Source organism: Balearica regulorum, chromosome 3, assembly GCF_011004875.1.
Source record: "Balearica regulorum gibbericeps isolate bBalReg1 chromosome 3, bBalReg1.pri, whole genome shotgun sequence".
NCBI lineage: Eukaryota > Metazoa > Chordata > Aves > Gruiformes > Gruidae > Balearica > Balearica regulorum.
The window spans coordinates 85,423,152-85,448,113 of NC_046186.1; the positions used below are offsets into that span (position 1 = coordinate 85,423,152).

The 24,962-nt window shown below is 35.6% G+C and overlaps 1 protein-coding gene across 1 annotated transcript in view; it reads left to right on the top strand.

Annotated features, from left to right (window-relative positions):
* FMN2 (formin 2) overlaps positions 1 to 24,962 on the top strand; it is a 178,111-nt gene that overhangs the window by 27,310 nt on the left and 125,839 nt on the right. Inside the window, exons 4-5 of the mRNA XM_075748780.1 lie at positions 8,136 to 8,302; positions 21,056 to 21,203. Of these exons, the coding sequence (XP_075604895.1) occupies positions 8,136 to 8,302; positions 21,056 to 21,203 (315 nt within the window). The remainder of the gene's footprint in view (positions 1 to 8,135; positions 8,303 to 21,055; positions 21,204 to 24,962) is intronic.

The window sequence follows — 24,962 nt, forward strand, 5'->3', positions numbered from 1 at the left end:
ACAGAGCCAGGAAATCTGGAAACAGAACATCAGAGAAGAAAGGACAAACTTCTCTGACACTTCCATACATCTGTAACTTTAATAATGTCCTACGTACTAAAATAGAAGACATACATATATATATATAAAAAGAATAAATTAAATGTAATATATATATACAATAAAACATATAAAGAAATCAATATATAACGTCTGGGGTTTTTTTCCCTTAGAAATATATGTTCGTGTACAAGCAGTGAATGCAGATACTAGCTGTTACATTGATAATAAGAACAAAAGGAAATATTTTAATGACAGAATTATAGCAATTTGTACCATTAACCCTAGACCTTGACAAGCTTTGTTATTTTTAAGTATATGTTGCCTGGAATTTAGACCTATGATATACTTTATGTTTATTCATAGTGGAAGGATTAGATTTTTTTTTCTTTTTGTTATGAAACCGTGTTGTGTGTGCTGGCCTCTTGCTTGGTGGGTTTTCCATCTTTTATGTAACCAGGCTGTGAGCAAACTGTCATGTGATTTTAGGAAACTCTGTCAATGAAAATTCAATCCCTTAAAAAAAAAAAAAAAAAAACAAACAAAAAAAACCACAAGACAAGCACTCAAAGCAACCTCTCAGAATGAAAGACCCAGAACAGTTTCCCAATCTAAGTCAGAAGAGGATTAGAAACTCTGCAGTGAAAAAGAACAATAAATGAAGTCTCTTATCCTGGAATATTGGGTGTAATCTCTCAGGTCAGTCTTCAGGCAAGAAAGTGACTAAATTAATTTGTTACTTTTTTAGTGCAAATGTATATTTAATACACATTTATGCAGCACTTGGGCTTGTTATTTAAAGAGAGAGAGAGATGGCTAGAATACCAATCTCCAGTTCTCTTTCATTCCCCAGGTGCCATTAGCACCTTTGAAAACCTCTATATTCTCAGCAGTCACGTGTTGCACACTATATCTAGGCTGACTGGTACAGGTTGGCTAAAAAAACTTGAAATTTGAAAAGATTATAAAATGAAAGGAAAATATTAAAGAAATGTAATACTTTTGATCCTTGAACTATTATTTTTATATGTGAAATATTAGTCACTCAGTGCTTTGTGTATTTGAGACCTAGGAAAATACATTAAACAGTAGAGAGGTGAAAATGAAGTGTGATTGATTTGCCCCTAGAAATGATTCAGGAAGCTTTTGCTGTGTAGTTTGGGGGAATATGATGAATGAGTAACACTTGTACTGCAAAGTATTTAAGAAATTACATGTAGTTGCAATTACTTGCTTATCTACAAATATGGAAATCTTTGCAGTATTTCTGTCTCTCTGACATGTTTGTCCTCTTCTGGCGTTCTGGGGAATGTTTGGTGCTGCGCAGGTCAGCTGCTTTGCCAGATCATTTAGGCCTGACTTAGCTGTGACCTTGATAGTAGTATATGGAGAAAAGGAGACAGAAAAAAATTGGAAGGAATGATTTCGACATATATAGGGCAGCAGATATCTGAAGTACAGTATTTTCTATCTTTTGAATGCTGTAGAAATCAGTTTTTCTTTTTCCCTATTTTCTGTTTGTTTTTTTTTTTTAATTTATAGAACTAAGTTCGTAATTGCAATCCTTTGTAAATGAAAAACCATAAAATGACTACAATTGTCTCTTTAAATTTTGTAAGACTAATAGAAAACATATTCTAAATGGAAATTCACCATTTTGTCCATCTCTTCTTCCTTTTCCTTTTTTCCTGTACTGCCTCCTAAAAATAGAGCAAAGCCTATGGTACTTTTGGCTTCAAAGCTTATGAAATCTCTTTGCTGTGTGAGCATTTCTGATCTCACTGAAGTAAAAAAAAAAAAAAGGGGGGGGGGGAAGGCAAGCCGATTTCAGCTTTTGAAGATGGAAGCAGTATGTGCATGAGTCAAGTTAACCCTTGATGTGACTCTGAACAGGGTCTTCAGAACTAGTGTTATACTAAAGTTGCTAACTCTGCATTAGGAACAATTAAAATGGAAAGTCTGTCTCCAGTCTGTATAGGTTAAGATGTGCTGATGCAGCTGCTGTGCTAATGGTGACAGTGTGGTGTAGTGCTCCGGTTGTTAGAAGAGAGAATCGCTGGAGACTGGCAGAAGGGGGAGCTTTTGGAGTATAACTCGTTTTGACCACTATTGTCAACCTGTGCTCACTGACAGCTGTGCTCCCAGGCTTTTGCAAATGCAGTGTAAGGAGGATAGGAGACACATCTTTAAAGATAAATGTGAGATTAGCAGCACAATCCTCAGGGAAACATTATTGCAAGCTCTGCTGTAGTGCAGTGCCTCAGTGCATGCATGTGTGTGTTTTTCAGTAGGACTGTGATACTGTAGTTTTCTTCTGTTTCTCACTTCTGTTCGTGCCTCTCCCTCCCCTCAATAATTAAGCAAATCCAAAGCCAACAACAATATGCTCCTGATATTGCCAGCTCTTAAGGATTTTACTGCTCACCTAGTAGCTCTTGCAAAGGTAAGTCTTCTAAGCAGATTGGACAGGAAAATAGCTGTAACATTAATTCATTGAGTTGGGATTTCCCTGTATTTCTCTGTGGACAGTACTGAACGTGCTTTCAACATTCAATAATTCCATAGGCAATCAAGTGTAAAGCAGACCCGCATTTTGGAAGAGTGTAGATCCCTATGCTTAGTGTCTGCTTGAGGAGAAAAAAGTTGCCCTGGCATATAAGGTTATTGTAATAGAAAGAACATGCTTCCTTCTAAAATAGGCAATCTCTCCCATCCAAAGTGACTCATAGTCGAGGTCATGACAGCCAAGGTGGTTCAGATTATCAGTACCGCCAGCCAAGGTCTGTAGCAGTTGCCGCCATATGGAAGGAGGCATAACACATGCACACAGATACCTCTGCAGGCCAAGGGCGAGTCTGTGGCTGTGTCAGGCTGGTAATGAGTGGGATTATTATATGAAATTATTATATGCATATTATATAATATATATAAACAGTTAATATTTTACAATGTTTCATTATTATATGAAATAATGTTTGTAGAATGACTTTTGATGGGGGTAGGCTTCCTTTCTCCCTCCACCTTACATTTGAGTAAATAGGGTTGCAGTACATCTAAAATTGAAAATATCACTCAAGAATACAAATACCTGCATGTTTCAAAAAGGGAGACAGTGTTGCTCAAGGCTTGGTCATAGGGATGAAATGAAGACCTGTAATGTCATATAGGAGATGACAAAATCATAGTGCTTCATCTTCATGGGAGTGGGAGGAAGTGGCAGATGCCATGGAGGTGGAGAACATGGAATTTGGAAGCTGAGCCATGGCAGCAAAAGTATCACAAAATATCCACAAAAGGCCAGAGTACCTGATACGTTCAAACTTAATATCACGTTCCCATTCTTTTAGTTAATTAATTGTGTAATCCTTTGTAAGAAAAGAAAAAATCTTTTTATCCCTTAGTGGGATTTAATATGTCATTCTAAGCTCCTAAAAAATAACTTACGAGTTTATAGTCATCTTATTTGCTGAAGGGTTTCGGCAAGATCCTCAGAATACTGATTTGATCTAAGGCTGAAACTTAGCTGCAGTTCTTCTCTAGTTCAAAACTTGATATGCCTTCCATCCCTCACCACATTGATACTTAGGGGAAAGCTAAGAGTAGGCTTTAAGAATTTCATGACCTGAGATTTCTGGGAAGAAAGGTTGTTTAAAATATAGAAAATGGGAACTTAACCTTTTAGGGATAAAAAAAGGTCTGAGAGATCTTTGTTCTTTACTGTGTTCATGGTGTGTAAAGGCAACGAAGAGAAATTGCTTTACCATTGCGTTTAAATCCCTGTAACAGAAATCAGCTGATTATTTAAGAATTATGAAATCATTAATCATTTAGTTATCCCAGGTTATTTTCAACTATCTTCACCTATTGAAGGTATTACCTCATGTAAATTAGGAATATGAGATGATTAATGGTGTCTGATGAAAAAGGCTGTTGCTGTATTTTATTTATAAACCAAAGATGAAAAATTGTAGCTCAAAATCTTGCAGTTGAAGTTGATGGGAATTTAGCCTATGCGTTAAATATGGCTGTGGTTTTGGTTTTGCTGTTTAACAAATAGATTCAGGGATTAACATTGTACAGTCAATTTCATGCATATAGACACAAAGTCATTTTAATTTGACTTAATTCCAAGTATGTGTAGTGCAGATAGATAGGGTGCTGGCAAACCTTTTCTGGTTCCAAACAAAAGTATTTAAAAGCCTGTGGAGTCTGGTGTTAAAGAGGTATTTTGCTATAGCTAAACAAAAATATAACTTTCATCTTGCCCTGAATCAAAATCATAAATGCAATTCCTGCTGCTTCACAAACATCTCTTGCTTTGACATCAGTGCAGGAGCAGGTAGGCTCAGAGGGCAGCGGGGTGGGGGCTAATTTGGCACCAGCCTCCCCGGGCCGCAGAGGATTTTGGAGCTGGAATGCTTCTGCTGTAGTGACAACTGGCTTTTACCTGAAAGTAGGTGAAAGAGAAATATCAGATGCCCTTAACAAGAGAGGAACTACTACTTGGTAAGCGGTGGCTTTCAGATGTTGTGCTCCCATGTAAAATAGCTTCAGCCCTGTCTGGAGCTACAGTGCTGCAGTCACTCCATCTGTCAGGCAGTGCAGCGCTGCATGGTGTTGCCTTGAGGAAAGGAGTGACGTTCTCAAGTATTGACACGCTTTCTTTTGGTAGTGTTTACCTCCTTACTCCCCTTTAAGAAAAACACGTATTGTCTTTTTCATAACTTTGACTGGTTTTTATATTTGATGGGGGTTGGGTGGTTCTGACACTTGTAATGACCATTCAATTTGATGATAAACCCTAGCTGGTTAGGTACAAAACTTCAGTGGTTTAACAGTCTGTGCTAAATATATTGCCCAGTAAGTGCTTTAAGCATTGAACCCATTTACTGTTGATACAAAGTTGTTGGTTTTTTTTTTCACAGCTGTTCACAGCGAAGCTATTTCTGTATGCATTGAAAATTGAATTTTTTTCAACTTGTATTTGGTAAAATGTGTTAACTGAACTGGCAAATGGTATTTCTGTAATTCAAATTTTTGTGTCTGTCCTCAGGTCTCCATAGCAATTGTAAGGAACACAGGAGATGTGTTAGAGCACAGCTTTATCCAAATGTTATTACCTTTGTTTTGAGAACTTTTATTTTTCTGACTCAATATATATTTGATGCAAATGACAGCTTAATAGTACTAAAGGTAGTTTGAGTTAAATGGTTGATTCTCTTAGGTTAAAAAGTACTAGCTAATATCATTAAATAATTTTTACTATCGTATTTATTCCAAGACTACTCATATACTACAGAGAATGCTTCAGGGTCAGATGGACAAAATGACGTAAGTAATATAAAGTACAATAAGAGAAATTAAGTTCATTAATGACTTTTTTAACATATATACTTATTCTATTTTCTCTGAGTGCTTAAGTATGTTTAGACAATAGTTAATAATTGCTAAGCAACAATAGTTCATAACCAGTATACAAATTAAACTGCAACTGAATGGCAACTAAGATTCTGAACAAAGTATTTGATCTTGAGCAAGACTGTTAAGAAGTGCTACAAAAATTAGCAAATGAATGGGTGGATTAAGAAAAAAACCCCTCATTTCCTGTTTTGCCATTTACAGTTATTATTCCTGTTAATTAGGTTAAAGCAAAAAGGGGAAGGGAGCTATTCTGCTTCTAGATCTCCAGGAGAAGACTCCCTAAACATGAAAAAATTAGTTAAATATTGAAACATCCAGGGAACAAAAAAAAAATAAAAATCAAGTCTGACATTCAGAAGTCATGGATAACATTTGAATATTTAATATAGCATCAATAAACGTGTAAGTTTTTTGCATAGTCCTTTTTTAAGTGTGTGTGCAGAGTTGTCTCCCTCTGGTGTATTTTTTTAATTATTATTTTTTCTTCTATACATTTTAGATAAGTGTAAAGTATTGACTTCCTCATTCATCCTCATCGTTTGCAGTCTCTCATTTAGCTAGACAACTTCCCATGTTGTTGAACTTTACTCAGTGATATAAGGTGATACTATGGTAATATGATGTGCTTTGCCCCACAAATGCTACCTATTGGTGCTCTGGTGCCATTGTGACGCCAGTCCTGTACTATTATTATTTTCTAAAACTGGCTTAACCTCAGTATTTATAGCTAGGAGAATCCATTTATTGCAGTAAGAGGGCCGTAGCGGGAGAGGAAGTTTAGTGGTCTTTTACAGCACCGCTAAGCATTGGCAACTACGACCCCAAAGAAAAAACAATTAAAACAAATCACAAAAATGTCTGTGAGTGGATAGCTCCCTATTTGCGCTTCACTTCCATGGTTTTATGCTGTTGCCTTTCTTCGTGTAGGGGATTGCTGTACATTGCTGCAACTGTGGGTAAATTGTTAAAAATCACAGTGCATATCACTCAGTAAGAAAGCCTGTCTTCAGTTAATTAATGACTTTGAAGATTTAAGAACTGAACTGTATCTTTAGCTAAATAGAGGCATATGTTGAATAAACAAGTATGTTATCATCACCTTATAGGTGGTGAAACCAAGGAACAGAGGCAAACTAATCAGCAAACATAACAAAACTTGTGTATAAGTTTATCCCCTAGATTATCCCCTTGAATGTACTGTATTGTGTCTAATAAAAGGCTAGGAAACAAATAATTCAGAATTACCAGATCTTTATATGTGGAGAGGAAAATCTTAGAAATAACTTCTAACATTTTAATGTATTGTTTATTTTAGGCTGTATTGCCACATGAAGTTAAAATAATACAGAAACTTTGGGCTAAATGTCACTTACAACATCCTTTTTTAAATTGCATCCAGATGTTTAGAAGAAAAAAAATCTTTTTAGTGTGTTCAGAAAGCCTGGGAATTTTTACATTTTGAATAAAATTAACATTCAAACAGAAATAATGAATTTGTATGTTAAAAACAGTGGTATTATCGTTATTATTTTTATTACTACTTTAAATGACACTAAAATGCTTTCTTAATGCAGTATATTTTTTCTGGAAAATACCTTTGGCTTCCAGTGAGCGGGTGGAAAAAACAGACTATAGAAACTGATTTAGGTACAAACTGTATTCACAGCTAGTTCATACTAAAACATGAAATTAACTTTATTATTCAGTTGCCTTTTCCAGTAGATCTATTTCGTCTCTTTATTTATATCCTGTAAATCTGAACTCTGGCATCTTTTGACATTTTAGAGCTTAATCAAGCAATTTAATATTCTTACAATATAGATTTTACTACAGCCTGTGAATATGACTTATTTTTTGTAGCCTCTTTTTGGGTAACTGCACACAGCACAAAGGTCTTTCAAACCTCTAGCATTGTCTCCTGTAATATACTTTATAACATATGCCCTCCTTTCATGCTCTGGTGAGATAACAAAGAAAATGCTTTCATCATGAATTCTGGCCCTGTAATAGGAGAAAGTCTCTTTTCTCTTCAAAAGTTTTACTTCTCTGAATTGCTGCTTGTGGCACTGCTTTTCAATTTGGAGCACTCTGCTGCTGTGGAGCTGTATTAAATACAATTTTAAACAGAATAGTTATCGGGGGGGGGGGGGGGTGTCGTTGTTGTTATTCTTTTATTGAAAGTTTCTCCAAAGAACTGGAGCAATTTCTTAAAGACTATGATCATTTTATGACTCAAAAAACAAAGGCTCATTCCAAGAGTTGGGAGTCTTGATTCTATAATAACTTTGTGCGACACCCTTGGAAAAAGTTACTTCATTTCTTGGTAATATCTGGGTTTTCCCATCAGGACAATTGTATAATATAAATAAATAGGAAATTGGTGCTACAATAGCATCTCATGGGTTTTGTTCCTACTCTGCAGTGCAGCCAATACAATGTACATTTTCTCGAATGTCCTAATTAATCAGGTTACAGATAATTTCAAATTATTATATAGAAGCATTTTATATGAAAGGCTTATTATCAGATACTTTCCTCAAGAATTCTTTTTTTTTTTTTTTTTTTTTTTTTTTACCTCTAATAGTTGAGATTTTCACTACACATTGTAATGCCTTAATCTTTGTGTGCTGTAGATAGCTACAAATTCTTATTGATCTGTGTCATCACCTTGGCAGGACGAACTCTGCTGGAAAAGCTCTTCAGCCAGCAGGAAAATGCACCACAAGAAGAAGCAGAAAAACTATGTTCTCGCATTATTGCAATGGGTCTTTTGCTTCCATTCACTGACTGCTTCAGAGAACCATGTAATCAGAGTGCCCAGCAAAGCACACCCACCTTTGATGTAAGTACTGAAAAAAGTTATCTTTTGTCTGTTTTGCCAAGAAGGACATGATTTATCAACGGCTTATCAGTCCCAAAAGAGTTCTGTTAGTCCTTTTGATGAAAATTACCCTTATGGGAATGGGCAGCTATTTTTCTGAGCTCAAATGAGTATGCTTTTGTGTTCAAGTAAGTGTAAGTTTTAAATGTTCTCCCATAACATGATTTCTTAACACTTTAACTTGTATATTAGTCTGCTATACTGTTCTTTATCTGTTGTTTTCATTAAGTCTTTTTCTTTGAATCAGAGCGCTCTAGAGCACTATCAACGTTTTCAATCCAATAGCTGCTTTGCCCAAAACGTAACTTAAAGGAACAAAAGAAACAGTGTCACAAAACTTTAGAGAACCCAAATGGGATGTCTATGCTAGAAAATCTTTTTCCTTCTGAGAAGACTTTTGATACAAAATAGTGCATGGGTCAGTGCAAATTTGCTGGCATTCCAGCTACAGTGTTATTTGTGTCTTCAGGCTATCTGGCTGGAGCACTGTTATTGATGATGTTTGCATACAGTTACAAAACTGTGATGTAGACATCATCTAACATACTTTTCCTTCCTCTTGGATAATGAATTCAACATTAGGATGTCTTTCTATTCTATGATACTCTACAAATCATAAAGTTTTACATTGAACTTATTTTCATGATCCTTGCCATTAAATTTTATCTTTGGTGGTACTTTGTACTGGTTTATGTGACTGAAGATAATCAGGGTTTTTCTCTTCACTAATTAACTTCAAAATAATGTACAAATATTAACTAATCTACTTAATACCTTACTGGTATAGTTAGGATCATCCCTATTCTACACATTAAGCTGAACCTTGGTTAGAAATACTAGAAAAATGGTTGGCATAGATATGAGAGAAAATGAGTCTTTTTAATTCTTTAAATCTTTCTCATGTTTTCTAAAAAATAGCTTAAGAACTAAGAATAAGTTTAGAACTAGTGAAGGGAAAATGGGTAGAATAAATTTATTTGATGAATTCTTAAAACAAACAAGCTTTCCTAGAAAACCTAGCTTATCTGCAAAAAAGTTCATGGACACTAAAAATATTCAACCTTTATGTTTTTTTAAAAAATAATTTCAAACTGTTTTTTGAAATTAATTGAAAAATGGAGTGCAACTTTCAATACTTTCAGATGGAGTGTGATTTTTACTGGAAAAGACACATTTCTTATTTTTCAGGTGGTTTAAAGCAGTCTGGCAATGTTTTCAGTTCTCCTGATTTTACCATATATTCAGCTAATTTCTTCTTTTTTAGAGTATTGAACACAATTTTTATTTCTTTTAAGTTTCTCCTCACTTGTAAACAGATTAAAAGTTTGGAAAGAAGCAGAAGCAGCTCTTTTGTTAACAGGTATACCATGCTTTGTCTGAGTAAGAGAATTACTCTAGTTATCTTTCATTGGCCACATCTAACAGGATGGACTTTCCAAAAAGAAACAGTAGCCTACCCTAGTGCCATGTGAACAGTGTCTCAAAGTCAGTGATTTAAGATGTTGCTGGCTTAGCAGAGATCTTGATTTGAATTGGACTATCAATAAACCACAAATCCCCTGTTGCTGTTTTTCTGTATAAGCCCCCTAAATAGATCATGCTCCTGTCATGTCAGAAGTGGTGTAAAGCCCCGTGTATGTGTATGCAAGTAGTAGTGCATCCTACTTCAAAGGAGCATACATCTGTGTTGAGCACTAGGATCTCAACAACTGAATTTCACATGTCATAAAGGTGAGAGCTGCTGCTATTGAGTTTGAGAATTTATCTCTACTTCAGCCTTGGTAACTGCAGTACAGGAATGCCTACCTGTTTATTCATTACATGCCCTACAAGGGAGAAAATGTTTAGAATCTGCAATATAAACTCTAGTTGCTGCAAACTTCAAAATTTGACTTCTCTTAGCTGATTTTGCTTCTTAGAGTGAGTAAATAAAATATCTTACAGAAAATAAATGCTAATAGTTACATAAGGAGATGGAAAAAATTAACAATTAATGTGAGAAAACTTATAGTGATACTGTATATTACTTTAAAAAGCACATGAAAAATCTTTGATTCTTGTCACCTCTTGCATCTCTCTCCATGTCTGTACTTTGCTGTTTTTCCTATTTAGGTTTTTTCTTTTTCTTTTTCTTTTTCTTTTTCTTTCTTTCTTTTTTTTTTTTTTTTTAAATTCATTAGAACAGGACTTTACTGTTGCTCTAACTGTTAATTTCCAAGACAGAGAAATTAAACTAGTCTTAAGTAATACATAAATTTCACCCATCTAGAATTAGGAGATATATCATCTTTGCCCTTACTCCAAAATTGGGAGCACAGCCAGTCCCATATTCTTCCTTCATGTCTGAGTTAATCAGATCTGCCTCCAGTTCCATCCTGGATTGCCTCCAGTTTGGCTGGTGTCCTTTTCACTCAGCTGAAACTGCCATCAACAAAGCTCCTGTAACCCTGTCCTGGTCCCAGCCAGGTTTGTCTGCCACCTAGTTGTCCTTCCTCCCTGCTACATTCAGCCCTGGTGCTTGCTTGTGCCTTTATGTTACTTATTTGGCTGTTTTGATTTTTGTCTTAGTCTGGTTCTTATACAGTCTCTTAGGTCACTCCTTTAGCATGGGTTGGTTTGTTTTTTGGTTTTTTTTCAGAATTGCTAACCTTTTTTTTTCACTGAAGTCTTTCCTTGAATCTTTCCTTTTCCCCTTTTGTGACTGATCCCGTGTATTTCTGAGCTTTACCTTACTATTTTTTTTATGTTGAATAAAGTCCATCATTCCCTTTTTGCTTAAGTGTGGTCTCACAGACTTTGTTTTTTGAAGATGTTGGGTTACAGTTTATGAAAAAAATTCAGTAAGTTTTGTTCACTCTATGATCTGTTGCTCGTGGCTTGAGATGAATATAAACAGATTATTTAAAAGTCCTATTTTCTCACTCTGATCTCCTTTTCTGGATGGCCTCCAGTGAATTTAATTTAACATGGCTAATGCTGAAGTCTCTGCTGTCTTGAAATGTTTGCAGTTGCACACTCTGATTATGTTCTCATCTTTATTACTCATGCCCGGTGGTCGCCTCTAGTTTTCCCTGTCTTACAACTGTGTATCCAAATCTTGTGTCTTGTTTTCTCAGTGACACACAAGAGATCTGTTTTTTTTCTTTCTTCCAAGATACTCCAGGCTTCAGTGTGGGTTTCTCCCTTACCCCATTAAATAATTGTACACAACCTCTTTTACATTTCTCGTTGGATTCTATTTCTTTCTCTTCCACACTGACTGCAATTAGGCAATGCATTGAGAGTGAAGACAACTTTCACAGCTCTTAGTTTCTTGGGCTAGTATTGTAATGGCTCTTGGAAGCCAGTTTAAATTAAATTCTTAGCACTTGTATTTCTGGTGTAGATTATGCTTTGTGGACGTGATGTTTACTTCTTTGTTAGTGTATAGCAAACATGAAGGACTAACAACTACCCAAAATAAGCATAAATCTTCAGAGAACTAGCAGCTGTCATCACATTTATGCTGAGGATGGTGTCCAGTTTTCAGAGGCTTATGGCTTGATCAGATTTTGGGCAGATTTTAATGATGACTGGAAATGGCATATTGCTGAAGTATCTCTGACCTTCTTGTCGAATTTGAAGTCATAGCCCAAAGGATAGAAACTTTAAATCTGTTTTAAGAACTTATGAGAAAACTTACATGTTTTGTGTTGACCCATTTTATCAATTATTTCTTTCAAAACAGATTGTGGCAGATGCCCAGAATAAAAGCTTAGTCTGAAAAATAAAAGTTGAACAAAGCTTTAAAAGTAACAGAAGTAGACAGGGTTGGGATTTTTGAGATGCTTCCTGTTGAGAAGCAGTGGAAGCTTTCGCTGTAGCTCTTTCTACCTACTCTTAGAATGTAGAGTATCTTAAAGAGTAGAATAATTGTACAATGGCAGATTCACTGTCTAGAAATATGATGCCTTTTTTGCTAGTTTCCTATCTCCTGCAGAGGCTGCTAATTATTGTCTCATGGATGTCATGACTTCTTATGTGGCAGACTATCTTTACAGCCTTTCATTCTTCTACTAGTATTTTATAAAAGAAAAAAAAAGTTTTTTTTTTAAAAAAATAAAATTAAAGGCCAAGCAAGCTAATGTGCGACACATAGAAAAATAGGTTAGCAAAAGCCTATTCAAAGAATGTTCTCTAAATAATTGCTTGTCTTTTGAATAACTATTGCCTGTTTTCCTTTTAAATCTTTCCCTTTTTAACAGTTGTGACTGTTTATGAGTGCTTCTAAAGTTTCAAATTAAAATAGCCTCTGTATGTAAGAAATTAATACTTTGTGAAAAACTTCATCAGTCCCAAATGACTGTGTCATGTTATTAAATAATTGTATTTCTGTAGCACAGGTGTAGTACTAAGCTTTATTACCTCATTGTATTATGCTACTAGATTAAAATCAACACAAGGCTGAGCTGGCTAAACAGTGTATCTTTGGCAAGAATGTAACCACAGGCAAGTTTTGGAGCCACCTGTTGGAGGATCACAATTTTCAACAAGTTGAGATCCCATCTCCTGCTTAGCTTCTCTGTTAATGATGTATCACAGAAGCTAGAAGATTGCTACCTTTGGAGAGCCATCAGTAATACCTATGTTATACACATTTGCATTAGAATTTAAACTGCTTATACACCAGTAAAGAAGATGACATTTTCCTATCAGTGCAAGGTAACTTTATTTAGCTTCGGAGTGCTATTAAGAAATACTGACTGTACTTGGTGTTTGCATTTTACCCAGTAGTTGCAATTACTACATGTTATGGATATCTAGTCCCTAATTATGACTTCCCATTCCACAATTTCCAGTTCACACTGTGCAGTCGTAATCTATGGGAAATTTTTTCCTTTCATAGCAGATTTTAGCTTTTTTTTTTTCTGACAAGCTTTCCAAGTAGTATTGAGTGCTGTTTCTGAACATTAGGTGTAAAACACTTAAATTCTCAGTGAAAACTTAAATGATTTTGTGATAGAAGCTATTATCATTTTGTATGTGCTTTTGACAAGAAAACAGAGCACACCTTAATCTCTGTTGCACATTAAAGGATCCAACAACTCCTTTTTTTCATGTGGCACTAACCAGCAATATCTTCTTCCATATGTGTCTGAAACGCACACTTTCATCTTTCTTTATTTCTGGTGTCATTTTGGTTGTACTAGCTCTCTCTACATCTTTTTCAGTACTTTTGTTGAATGCTGTTACTATGTTGAGTACTGCTGTTAATGCCTTCTTGATTTATAAATCATTTCAACATAGTTTATATTGAAAGAGCTAAATGGACATCTTCTGGAGGGTGTCTTTATTTACTATGTTATGATGTGATTTTATACATAGGCATGTTTGACTGTTTGGGATAGGGACTGCCCCTTGTCCAATTTGTAGTTATGATGCCTGACTAGGTTGTCATCTGTTTCTGAAATAACACTTCCGCAAGGAAGCAGAGAGCCAGACAGCATAAATGGGAAATGCTATACAAATGACTGTGTTCCTATTATCTCCTGGTCACCTGTGGTGATGCAAATGCTTTTTAAGGAAATAGAGACACTGCTTTTTTTGCTGCTGAGTAGTAGCAGATGGTGGGACTTTGCAGGTCAGCTGGAAGAGGAGTTAGTGACATGAAGACTTTACTTAATTTTAACTTATTTGCACTGTTTACACCAGTCTGAAAATTAGTAGTTAAACAGATTGTGGATGAACTCCTTTCTCAGAAGTCAGAGAGCCAAAATACCAGTGATCAGTTTCCAAAGAGCAACTTTCCCAAGAATTGACTTCAGCTAGGAGAACTTCTCTTCCAAACTGCAGCACAAAGCTGGCAACAATGCAGCATTTCTTCAAGCGTGCTTTCAATGCTCGGGAACAAAATGTGTGTGACTGAATGTAGGTAGTCTTATCTTATGGAATTTGTCATAGCAGTATACTGGGGGTCAGTAGCGAATAAGACTTTAAAAGTTAACAAGTGAAAATTGTGGAATAAAGCAGAGCAAACAGGTTGTTTAATCTGCTGTCTTAATCTTTGTTTGTCATGTAGGTTACCATGGCAGTTGAGTTTTTGGCTAAATCAAAGCTCTCACGTCTCCTCTTCCTTTTCCATTGCCCAATCATACTGTGTGACACTGTGTGTTGTGGTGAGCAATACTGAATGTTCCTGAGTAGTAAAATGGAAACAGTTGGATGATCACTGGGCTGAAGTATTCCTGTTCTGCGGTTTCCCTGCTTCCTTTGTTTTGTTTTGTTTCTTTTAAATTTTAATTACATATTTATTTTATAGTTGTTACATCTAGCCCTGCAGTCTTTTAGCCTTCTCTCTTTCTTTTTTCTTTTTCTTTCTCCTTTCCAGTTACTTGTGGTGATGCTACTGTATACACTTTCAACTGATGTATTTTATATATAGGAGGTTGCTAGGTTTTCATGCTTCTTTTTTGCAGAGGACATTGTTTACTTGCTTGTTATTCTGAAGAACTGCTTCAGGAGGCATATACTGGATGTTAAGTTTACACCACCTGTTTAAAATTTTCAAAATCATTGTGCATAGGATGAAGATGGTAGTCACCCTATCACCTCAAGAGATTTTTGTATTTGATGACTTTCTGTTCACTTTCCTAAGAATGACATAACCCAGTGTCTTTTTTTTCTAGCTTGGAATTGAGAATACAGTGAGAGTTGAATTTGTGTATATTTCACATCTCTGTAATCAAGAGGAAGTTTTTACATTTTTGTATGGAATAGAGGTGAAAGGAATTTCCTAATGAAACAGATTTCTTTTGAAAATTCAAATTTGTCAGATTCCAAACTTACTGCAGAACTGCGTCAGTATAAGGGAAAACTACTCCTGATAGAGAAGATTCTTGCTTCAGCTTAGAATTTCTGGAGAGAGTGAATGAGAAAGGACAGAGTATCAGGTTGTCTAAGTAACAGCCAATTAACCTAGTTGTCTTGGGATGTGGTCTTCTAAGTGGTAGTTCAAGTCAGATGTATAAAGAGGCTAGATCTTGAGGTTCTACTGTTTCATAAAAAACTAGCCACTGTTCCCTCTTCCAAGGAAAGTTTGTTGTAAGCTCACCAGTTCAACCCCTTCAGCCATACTAAATGTAGAAATTGTTGGGGAACAGGAAGACCAAGACAGTAACTCTGAAACTGAATGAGAATAGATGTGGAAATCTGAAATTTAGTTTCCTGATTTCCTTTCCCCATGAGGGCCTCAACAATAGGGCTATTAGCTCTGCTGGCCTCTCATATCCCCAGGACATAATGTTGAAATCTGAGCAAAGTTTGATAGGATCAAGCAAGTTTGTTCTGTTTTGTTGAGGAGGTTGACATCATTCCACAGGAAAGAAATGTTTCATGATTTTTTTGACACTTGAAGTATTTTTAAATGAATTGTTGAGGCACATCAGTTTTCTGAAAAGAAAAAAAAAATAGTCACTCAAGTAAAATGCTCATGCATCAAGTTTAGTTCATGAGGATAAAGTGCTACTTCAGCCATATATTACAGCATTATGACTGATTTGCTGTTTTTCAGCCTTGGAAGACATCTGCTCACTAGTACAGCCAAAGGTAGTACAAGCAGAGCGCCATGTTAAATCACTGCTCTGGTTCTGTCAGTAGTCAGAGCTTTGTTACTGAACATCTCCTCAAAAAGTAAACCGCTTTCCCCATTCTTGATAGTATTGATTTCTTTATTTTAATAGCTGCTCAAAATAAAGCAGTCTCCTGCTGATAAGAGCATTTTGAGGTAGTCCGGCTCTAGTTTCTCAAACTAAAACCTTGCTTGTCCAATTAACTATTTATATGCAGTGGGAACATGCAATTGGCTTCCTTTTATTTTGCAAGTTGTATACTTAGAATTGTTAAACTTTCTCTGTGTGTGTGTGTGTGTGTATGTGTGTGTGTATGTGTGTGAAAAATCCTTTCATGCACATGAAAGTCTAAATGACAAGCAGTTATACGCAAATGTGGAACAAGCTCTTTGGAGCTTTTATCCAGGAAAACACCTTCTGAGTCATGGAGTCTGGCCCCTGTTTATCCCAAGTACCATAAAATGTAATTTCTCTATGAGTTTATCTAGTTCTGTGTTAAATGCAGTTATAATTTCAGCTCTTCCTATTGAAAGGCTGTCCACATCCAGACTGATTTGATGAGTAGGAACCATCTTCTAACTACCACTTGGTGTTTGCTCCTGGCCCATTTATACCTATCTGTGCATCTGCCTACCCTTCTGTCCTCCCCTCTTCAGGATAACTTTGAATGTTTGGGGTTCAAGTGAAAAACTGCTCAAGTTGACTATTTGAAATGAAATGCCCTGTAAGATAGGGCCTGATTCCATCATGGCTTAGCACAGGAGCACTCAGGGAAGTTAGCACCAATGCACTCTAGTATAAGAAAGTTTAGAGGTACTGCTAATGTGCTTCCCCTGTCTACAGCTGTGCTGCGCTGAAGAGCAGAGGCTGCTCCTGATAGCACTGTGCCTCTGTACTGCCCCACCTTTCCCATCTCACCATGCATGATCTGACTGGCTTTTTTTTTTTTTTTTTCCTTGAGAAATGGCAAAATACTTCTGGTCAGATTTTCCCTCCACCTCCTTGATTCTTACATTGCTAATTTATGCCTTTGTGACTAGTTTGGGCAGATGTATACATTTATTGCTGTTTCAACTCCGTCTCTTGTACCTCTTTTAAGCATTTCTCACAATGGCTATCTTTGTCCTTTCAACTGAAAGCAGATAAACAGTTGATTAAAAACTATGGTAGCATTTAACTGAAGGTCATGTTACCTGCATATCTCCAGGAGCAATACAGCTGCCAAAAGTAGAGGTTCAAGGTTGCATATTATATTCCTACAGTGAGGGATATACTACTCTCAAATTCAGTCTGTGGCCCAGGGAACAAACCTGGTCTCTGTTTCTCTTCTGAAAGCTCAGGGTCCACCTGTATGCATTCTGATGCTGGCTGCAGGTCTAGCTTATTGCCCTAATTCTGGGTCCACCAGCCTCTTTCTAGATGTCATTTCCTTAGACTGACTGAGTAGATCACAGCGTTGGCTTCCATCTTTAAAGATTAGCAGGAAATCTTATCTTTAGCTCAAGCAACGAAGGAACATAATTAATATTTAATATGTTATGGACTTGAAATGTAACACTGTGGTACCCGAGAATGAAATTTTGTTACAAAAAGCCATTCTTTGTGCCTAGTGATAGCAGGCTGGGAAGAGAGCGAGTTAAACTACAGACCTGACTCTCTGTGACTCTATTGTAAGCACTACCCTCTATAAGTGGTAAAATGTCTATTGATTAGGTACCATCAGATCCTGCAGGCAGTTTGCCTCGCCCATGTGTGAATGCTCCGCAGTTTTAAGAACCAGTGGAAAGTGCTGTGTAAGGATATGTGGAAATGCGAACTCTTCTTGACATCATGTTTAGTGCACTGGACTCAGGCAGCTTTCAGCTTTCAATGTCTGCCCAGAAATGAGTCTGAATAAATAAGACTGGGATCATTCATTGCAAGAATAACTTTTTTTCCTGAAAGAAGTGCTTTAAACACTAAATAGTGGAGTCTGAGCAAGATGAAGTGAATATTCCAGAGGTATTCAAAGCTTGATCACGGTAAGAGTATTCACTGGCTGTACTTACAATGATATCTAGTAAAAATTGCCTCTGAAATGAAAAGATTAAAGGAGAAAAAGTTGGATGTGGAAATCCAGGTTTGTGGATGCTTACAGTACAATTATTAATGATAAAATCAAATCTAGATTTTAAAATTTGGATTATTTTGTCTCTTTTGCTTGAATAGTACTTCAGCATCATAAAATTGGCTGCATATATCTTTCTTCAAAATGTTCTAATAATCATGCAAATCTATGGCATTATCAGATTTGGAAAAGTAGAAATAAGATGGGTTAGTGTATTAACTGACAAGGAGCTAAAGACAAAGGGTAAAGAGGACTAGATTTTGGACAGTATCCTGAGTGATTAGGAATTAGAACGTTCAAATGATTCATCTCTTTTGAAGGGCACAAAAGTGCAGACAGGGTTAATCTTTTCCCATTCTAAGTGTAGTTTATGGACTATCAACTCAAAGTCCAGACCTTCAGGCTACATTTCTGTTGAGAGGGTTTTTCATATTTTAAATTATATTTATAAATTTGCAGATAATCTGAATGTAGCTGTTGTTTAATACCTTGTTTATATGTTGAACGTGGATAAATTTCGGTTGTAGTGCTAGTCCCTGCAAGGCACTTTTGCAAGTTTACGTTTACCTCTGTAAATTTCTCTTACTTGATGAATCTATTCCACCATCCTTCCCTATGTTGAATTGTGAATGAAAAGAATGCCAAAACAAAAGACAAAAAAACCACACAAACAAAAAATACTATCCCTTATACTCACAAACTAATCTCCCATGCTGAGTTAGGGGTCTGTTATGGAGTTGTGCAATGTCTTAATTTATAACTGTTCATACTTTATATGCTGTAAATTCTATCAGCTGGAAAATAGGTACTTCATATTTTATTACTCTCATAATGTATCCCATCCGTACCATAATTCTGAGACGTACTATGATTTTTTAAAAATATATCTTAATTAATATAGACTAATCATACTTCAAAAATTTGTTATTAAATGATTGGACTGTACCTTTCAAGAACTGGCATGGTGAAATATCATGTCCAGGAACAGTTTAACTGTTTGTCTTCCTGCTTCATGCTATGCCAATATTGTCTACAGTCTGTTGTCTTCTGTTTTATTGCCCTATAACCCTACGTGTAATCCTGTTAAAAGTTGACTGTGTTTACCCAGGTAACCCTCTATAGAGCTTGTTCTTCCCTGTGTTCCCTGGACTGTATAAGGTGGTAGAGTGGGCAAAAAAAAAAAATGTTCTTGCTTGCCTTTGGATAACTTTTTAGAATCTTCTTTTCCTCTGTGTTTTTGAGATTTGGATGGTGCAGAAATAAGACAAACAGCAAAAGGCAGCACCTTTTCTTTTTCTTTACGCAATATGTACTGATATGACTCTCTCCCTCCCTTTTACTCCCACAGTTATGGAAAACAGGGAGTAACCTGGAAATGCATATCCTCCAAAAAGCTGGAATTAGACAAAGGGAAAGTACTGAGTTACTGAAAGAACTACATTAATCAAGCCTGTTTGGATATTCAAATGTAGTAGCATAGTAATGGAAAAAGGACAGGCTTTTCAAGGAACATAGAGTTCAGGGCTATGTAAAGAACCTGATGTGATTTTGTGTTAAGCTTTTTATCCATGTATTTTTACCTTTATCTGAGGTCTGTGTATAACACTGGATTTTTTCCATATTTTTCATGCTGGAAAGATCTAATGAGCTGCTTCTGACCTTGACTGTTTGAGGCACTCTCTGAAAACCAAAACTTTTAACTTTATAACCAAAATTTGTCTATTCTAAGTGAGTTACTCTCAATAGAATATTATCACTCTTACCACAACTTATTTTTAGGCAAATAGAAGCTTAGTCACATGCAATAGCAATTATCCCCCCCAAAAAATGTTAAATTATTTTATTCTTCTCCCTGCATATCTCTTCAATGTTAGTATCTATGTTAAATTTAAAAAAAAAAAAAAAAGTTTAATCTAAAAATGAAATATGCAGCAGAACAAATATATATTACCATTTTTTTACTTGGGCAATAGAGTGAATGAAGAGTAATGAACATGATCTTTCTAAGGAGATACTATTGTATGATATGACTGTATTTTCATCCTGTGATTTGATATTCCCCCCCCCCCCCCCCCGCACAGTTTTGTACTATAATATTTGCATGTTTCCATATTACTCACTAGGATACTCATGAAGTTGCTGTGATTGATCTCTATACAGTATTACAAATATTTAAGCACAAGTTGTGCATGTTGATATGTACTGTTAGTCATAAGAATACTTGAATTGTGGTCAGCCAAAATCTTTCTGTTGGCTTAAAGCATAAGTTTGCCCTAGTTTTCATCAGACAGTCTGGACGTCTCCTACTTTTAATAAGTGAATCAAACTCAAATCTATTGAGTAATAAGGATATAATCTGATTTGAGCCCAGAGGATTTGAGAATACTTTTAGCTGTTGTTTTTGGGTTTGGTTTTGTGGTTGGTTTTTTGTAAATATTTTATTCTAAAAGCAAACCCACCTTTTTAGCTCCCTTTCTATGAATATGGAAATGTAAATGACAAAAAAAGGTTGCAAAGAATAAATGTCTCAGTTTAATTTAAGCTGAAATAATCCTGCTGCTTTTTCTTGCTTGTGTGTAAAAAAACTTGGTGTAAAAAAAGATTACATAGCATGGACTGAAATATTTTTCTCTATCCTATAAACTAACCATATGTAAAGAAGTACAGTCATGATGGACAGAACCTATTATCTCTCCAAGCAACGAAGTGGCAAAGAGTTCCTCATGCTCAAAAAAAGTGCTCAACTGTACTGTCATTCTGCTGTAGATAACTAAAATATTATATTTTCTATTGTTAATTGAGGTAATTGCAAAACTGAAACATTAAATTCCTTTAATATGGATTTATGTTAAGTCTTTGTCAGGAGAAGAGCAGCATAAAAACAAGTCTGCCTTGATATAGGGGTGGATATTGAGCTATTTGTGTTGGAAACAAAGGTTTTGATATTTTGAGTTTGTCTTTCTATATGAACTTCTCAACTTTTTTTTTTAATAACCACAGCAAGACCAGCTTTATACTTGGGCTGCAGTTAGCCAACCCACACATTCATCAGATTACATTGAAGGAAGCTTTCCAAGGAGAATTCCATCTGTGTGGCCTCCACCCAAACCTCCAGATGAAGAACAAAGACTCAAAACTACAGAAGAAGGTATAGTTCTTAGACATAGACAAGATATATGTACGGCATAGTGGGGAGCTGCTGTCTTTTAGTATCCAAGATATAAACCTAATATCTTAACTTCTAACAAATACCTGATTTTGAAGATCTTGGATTAGCTTCAGAAATAATGCGAGCTAGTATGAATCTAATAAAAAAAAATAGTCAGCAGAAATGCATGCTTTTTGTTAACATTGAAGATGTGTACATGGCATCTGCTGACTAATGGATTTTACCAGGTGTTGTGACCTTTGTTCTTTTCCAATTTACATACCTTCAGAGCCATGAAATATGGGTACTTTTCTCTTCTTAAAAATATGGAAAAATTCAGAATATACCACCACTGGTGGTATACTGAAAGTTATCAGGGTGGTGTAAGGTATTCCTATGTGGATTCAGCAGTCCCCTGCTGACAGAGAGGGAGGAAAAGTGTATCTAAAAAATAAGTTGAGGTTTTATTTACAAAGTCCGTTTATCTTAAAATTTGTGAGGTTACCAGCCAAATTTCTGAAATCTTCTGCATACTCATTAAAAACTTTGTTTAAGCTGAGAATTAAAACAAAACCAAACAAACCCCTCTTGTAGCTGACAAAGAAATTTAGAAAAGAATTTCAAACCTGTTTTCTGTTAGTAGTGTTGATGGGCAAATACCACAGGTTCTTGGAGGCTTAGCTTTGCATTAGTTAGTATTCAACAGTTCTCAACACTTTTAAGCTGCATTCATCCTCATGACCTTCATGGAGAGAGAATGGGTATTCTCAAATTTTCTGTTTCCTACCACTCCTTTTTCTCAGTGCTCAGACTTGAAGAATTAAGTCATTATTTCAACAGATCTCTTTGTATTGCTTGTAGGCTTTGAGTGGAGTTAATTTCAGATTTGCCTCTCTTTGGGACTTCTCTACCACTTCCTCTGGAACACAAGCACAATATTCATGCATGGATACCATTTATCATGGCAACACTTCACTTTTCCTGGTATCGCTTATTCCAGTGTTCACAAGTGATGACAGCAAAAATGCAATACTCCTATATTATTCTGTTTATGCTGTGGCTTTTACCAAAGCAGCTCTATTAGTGGTCAAGGAAACATTTCTGCATCCATCTCACTGACGCAATTCAGAGTGTGTAACGCTGCAGTACTGGACTTTTAGGCTAGTCCAATTTTTTTACTATTAATCTAATATTTTATGCTATATTTAATGAAAGTACTCTGAGAGGACAAATTGTGTTTCTCAGTTTGGAGGCTTAGACATGTGGACAAGTGATTGGAAGATTTATGAACATACTCTGCACTGGAAAAACAAAAGGGTGAATATTTTATTTTGCTTTGAGGTTTTAGCTTGGCGGATGGTGGTGCAAGATAACAACAGTTTTGCTGCTCTAAAATCTAAAGGAACGTTGATTACATAAAATATTTTGAAACGTAAAGATTTTTTGCTATTTTTACCAGTTTCGAAGAGTATTTCCAACAAGAGGATAATACTAATAACTTTTAAATGTATTCATTTTATACATGGTTCTTTTCCGTCCTATGTTGTTCTATTTAATATACCTACTAAATGGATGTAACGTGTACAGTACTTGTCTGTTCCTTATCTCAGCCACTACCCTGTCAAAACCTGCTAAAATATTAAGAAAATAGAATTAGAAGTGAAATGGAAAATTGTGTATTGCGACTGTTTCTAAATGGAACTTAAATAGTTCTCAAAATTTGCTTGAGGTACTGACGCTTTAAAATATTATTGGAATTTTGGGGTTTTGGTGTGAATTTGCAGTGTAGAGCATGCAGGGAAAAGGAAAAATTATCATTGTTCTGAATAATTATGTAGATAAATAATTTAACTTTTCATTTGATTGTTCACATGCTTGCCATGTGGAAGAACCTGGAGGTGAGTGATCTTTCATGTGCAGCCTGAAGGATGAACACCTTCCCCAAGATTTATAACTAAATTAATTTATGTATATATGGCTTTGAAAGGTGGAGAGGGCAAGCATTTTTTAAAGGGTGTGCAGAGTAGCTGTATTTTGCTTTATATATAGTTATTGCTGTATGGGTTAAAAAGATACGGTATTAACATTACAGACAATGGTTTATAAACAAAAATGCCCATTTTGGACAAAAGTATTGATCCAGAGAGGAATGTAGTAGGATATTTTTATATGTGCAGTCTTTATTTTTATTATACAGATATTAGCATTAGGACAATACTAGGCCTTCAAGTTTTAACTATGGCAAAAGGAAATTCTGCAAGGTCTTGGGTAATCTGTTCCTAAGTTAGCAAAGTAGTTAATATAGTATATATAAAATAGTTTTTGTGTGTGTTCTGTGTTATGTGGAGTGTTGCTGGGTGTGAGGAAAAGACTATTAGAGTGGTCAGGGTTTCTTTTTCTTTTTTTGTCAGGTTCATTGAGGGTTTTGTTTGGTGGGGATTTTTTAGGCTTTTTTTTTTTAGTTTGAGTGGGTTTTTTTTTTTTAGATTGACTATTTATTAAAAAACTGAAGTTTGGCAATACTTAATATGAATTTGGGTTCAAGCCAGCAGATACTTATGCCAAAAAATTTTTTGAGTTCTAGATTCAGAAAAGTTTTGGGGTAAAATAAGTCAATATCACCAATAAGATTAATGTGTATGCCATTAATTTTTCATCTGAATACCCCAAATCTGTTTCTGTCGCTTCCTAAACACAACAGGGTATTTGAAATTCAATTATTTTAATCCTCTGCTGATGACGCTATTCCACTTAACATATAGGAAAAGGCAAGTATGCAGGCACTAGACCCCAGACATCCTGTGCCCCATGTGACTGTGCTTTCCACCTGGGCAGAGACTCAAAGGTTATACAACTTCACCTGCAAAATGAAACTGTCCCAACACACTAAATCTCTGTAAGGGTTTACACCCTGAAATCTAAGTTAGTCTTTTTAATAAAACTGGGCTTGTCCAGACATTTATTTCCTTTGTTTTATGAAAAATGAGGAAAAAAAACAGTGTTTGGTTTGGGTTAGAGGGAAGGTTTCATTTGTGATATGGCACTTTTTTCCTTTCCTTACCTTTTTCTTTTTTAAAGTTTTTTTGTTGTGGTGATGAGGTTTCTTTTTGTTTGGATTTTAGTTTTACTTAAGAAAGATAAAACCCTGTTAGATTGCTGCAGATAAATTGTATTTGGTGAATTTTGGCAAACTAACCTTAAAATTAACTGCTTGTATTACCCTGAACTCCGCTTGTATTTAGAACCTCTTTTAGAATGAGACCTGTCTGAGATAAAAATAAGCTAGGCAATTCTGTCAAATTGTTAAATATTCACAAATATATAGGAGTAACCTGTTCCTTTTTTTTTTTTTTTTTTTTAAGAATTTTTGAGTAAGAGATGTAATTTGTGCCCATTTGCACAACAGGAAACATTACTTTCTAAGTTGTGTGTCTTGTCTAGTACTAGAGCATTAGTGAAGCATAAAACCTAGTGTGAGCAAAGATCAAATTCATCTTAAGGTTTCTATCAACCTCACAGAAATCTAAAAATCACATACACAGGCCCTGGGGAGATGACCAATGTACAAATACTAGTGAAGTTTTCCTGGTTTTGCAAAGCAATTGAGGAAGGGTTAGCCAAAAAAAATTCTCGTCCAGATAATTTGTAAAACAAGTATCTCACAATTGCTTAGTTTAGAAATGTGTTGTGGTTTAACCCGGCAGGCAGCTAAAACAACCACACAGCCGTTCACTCACTACCTGACACCCCTCTGTCCCC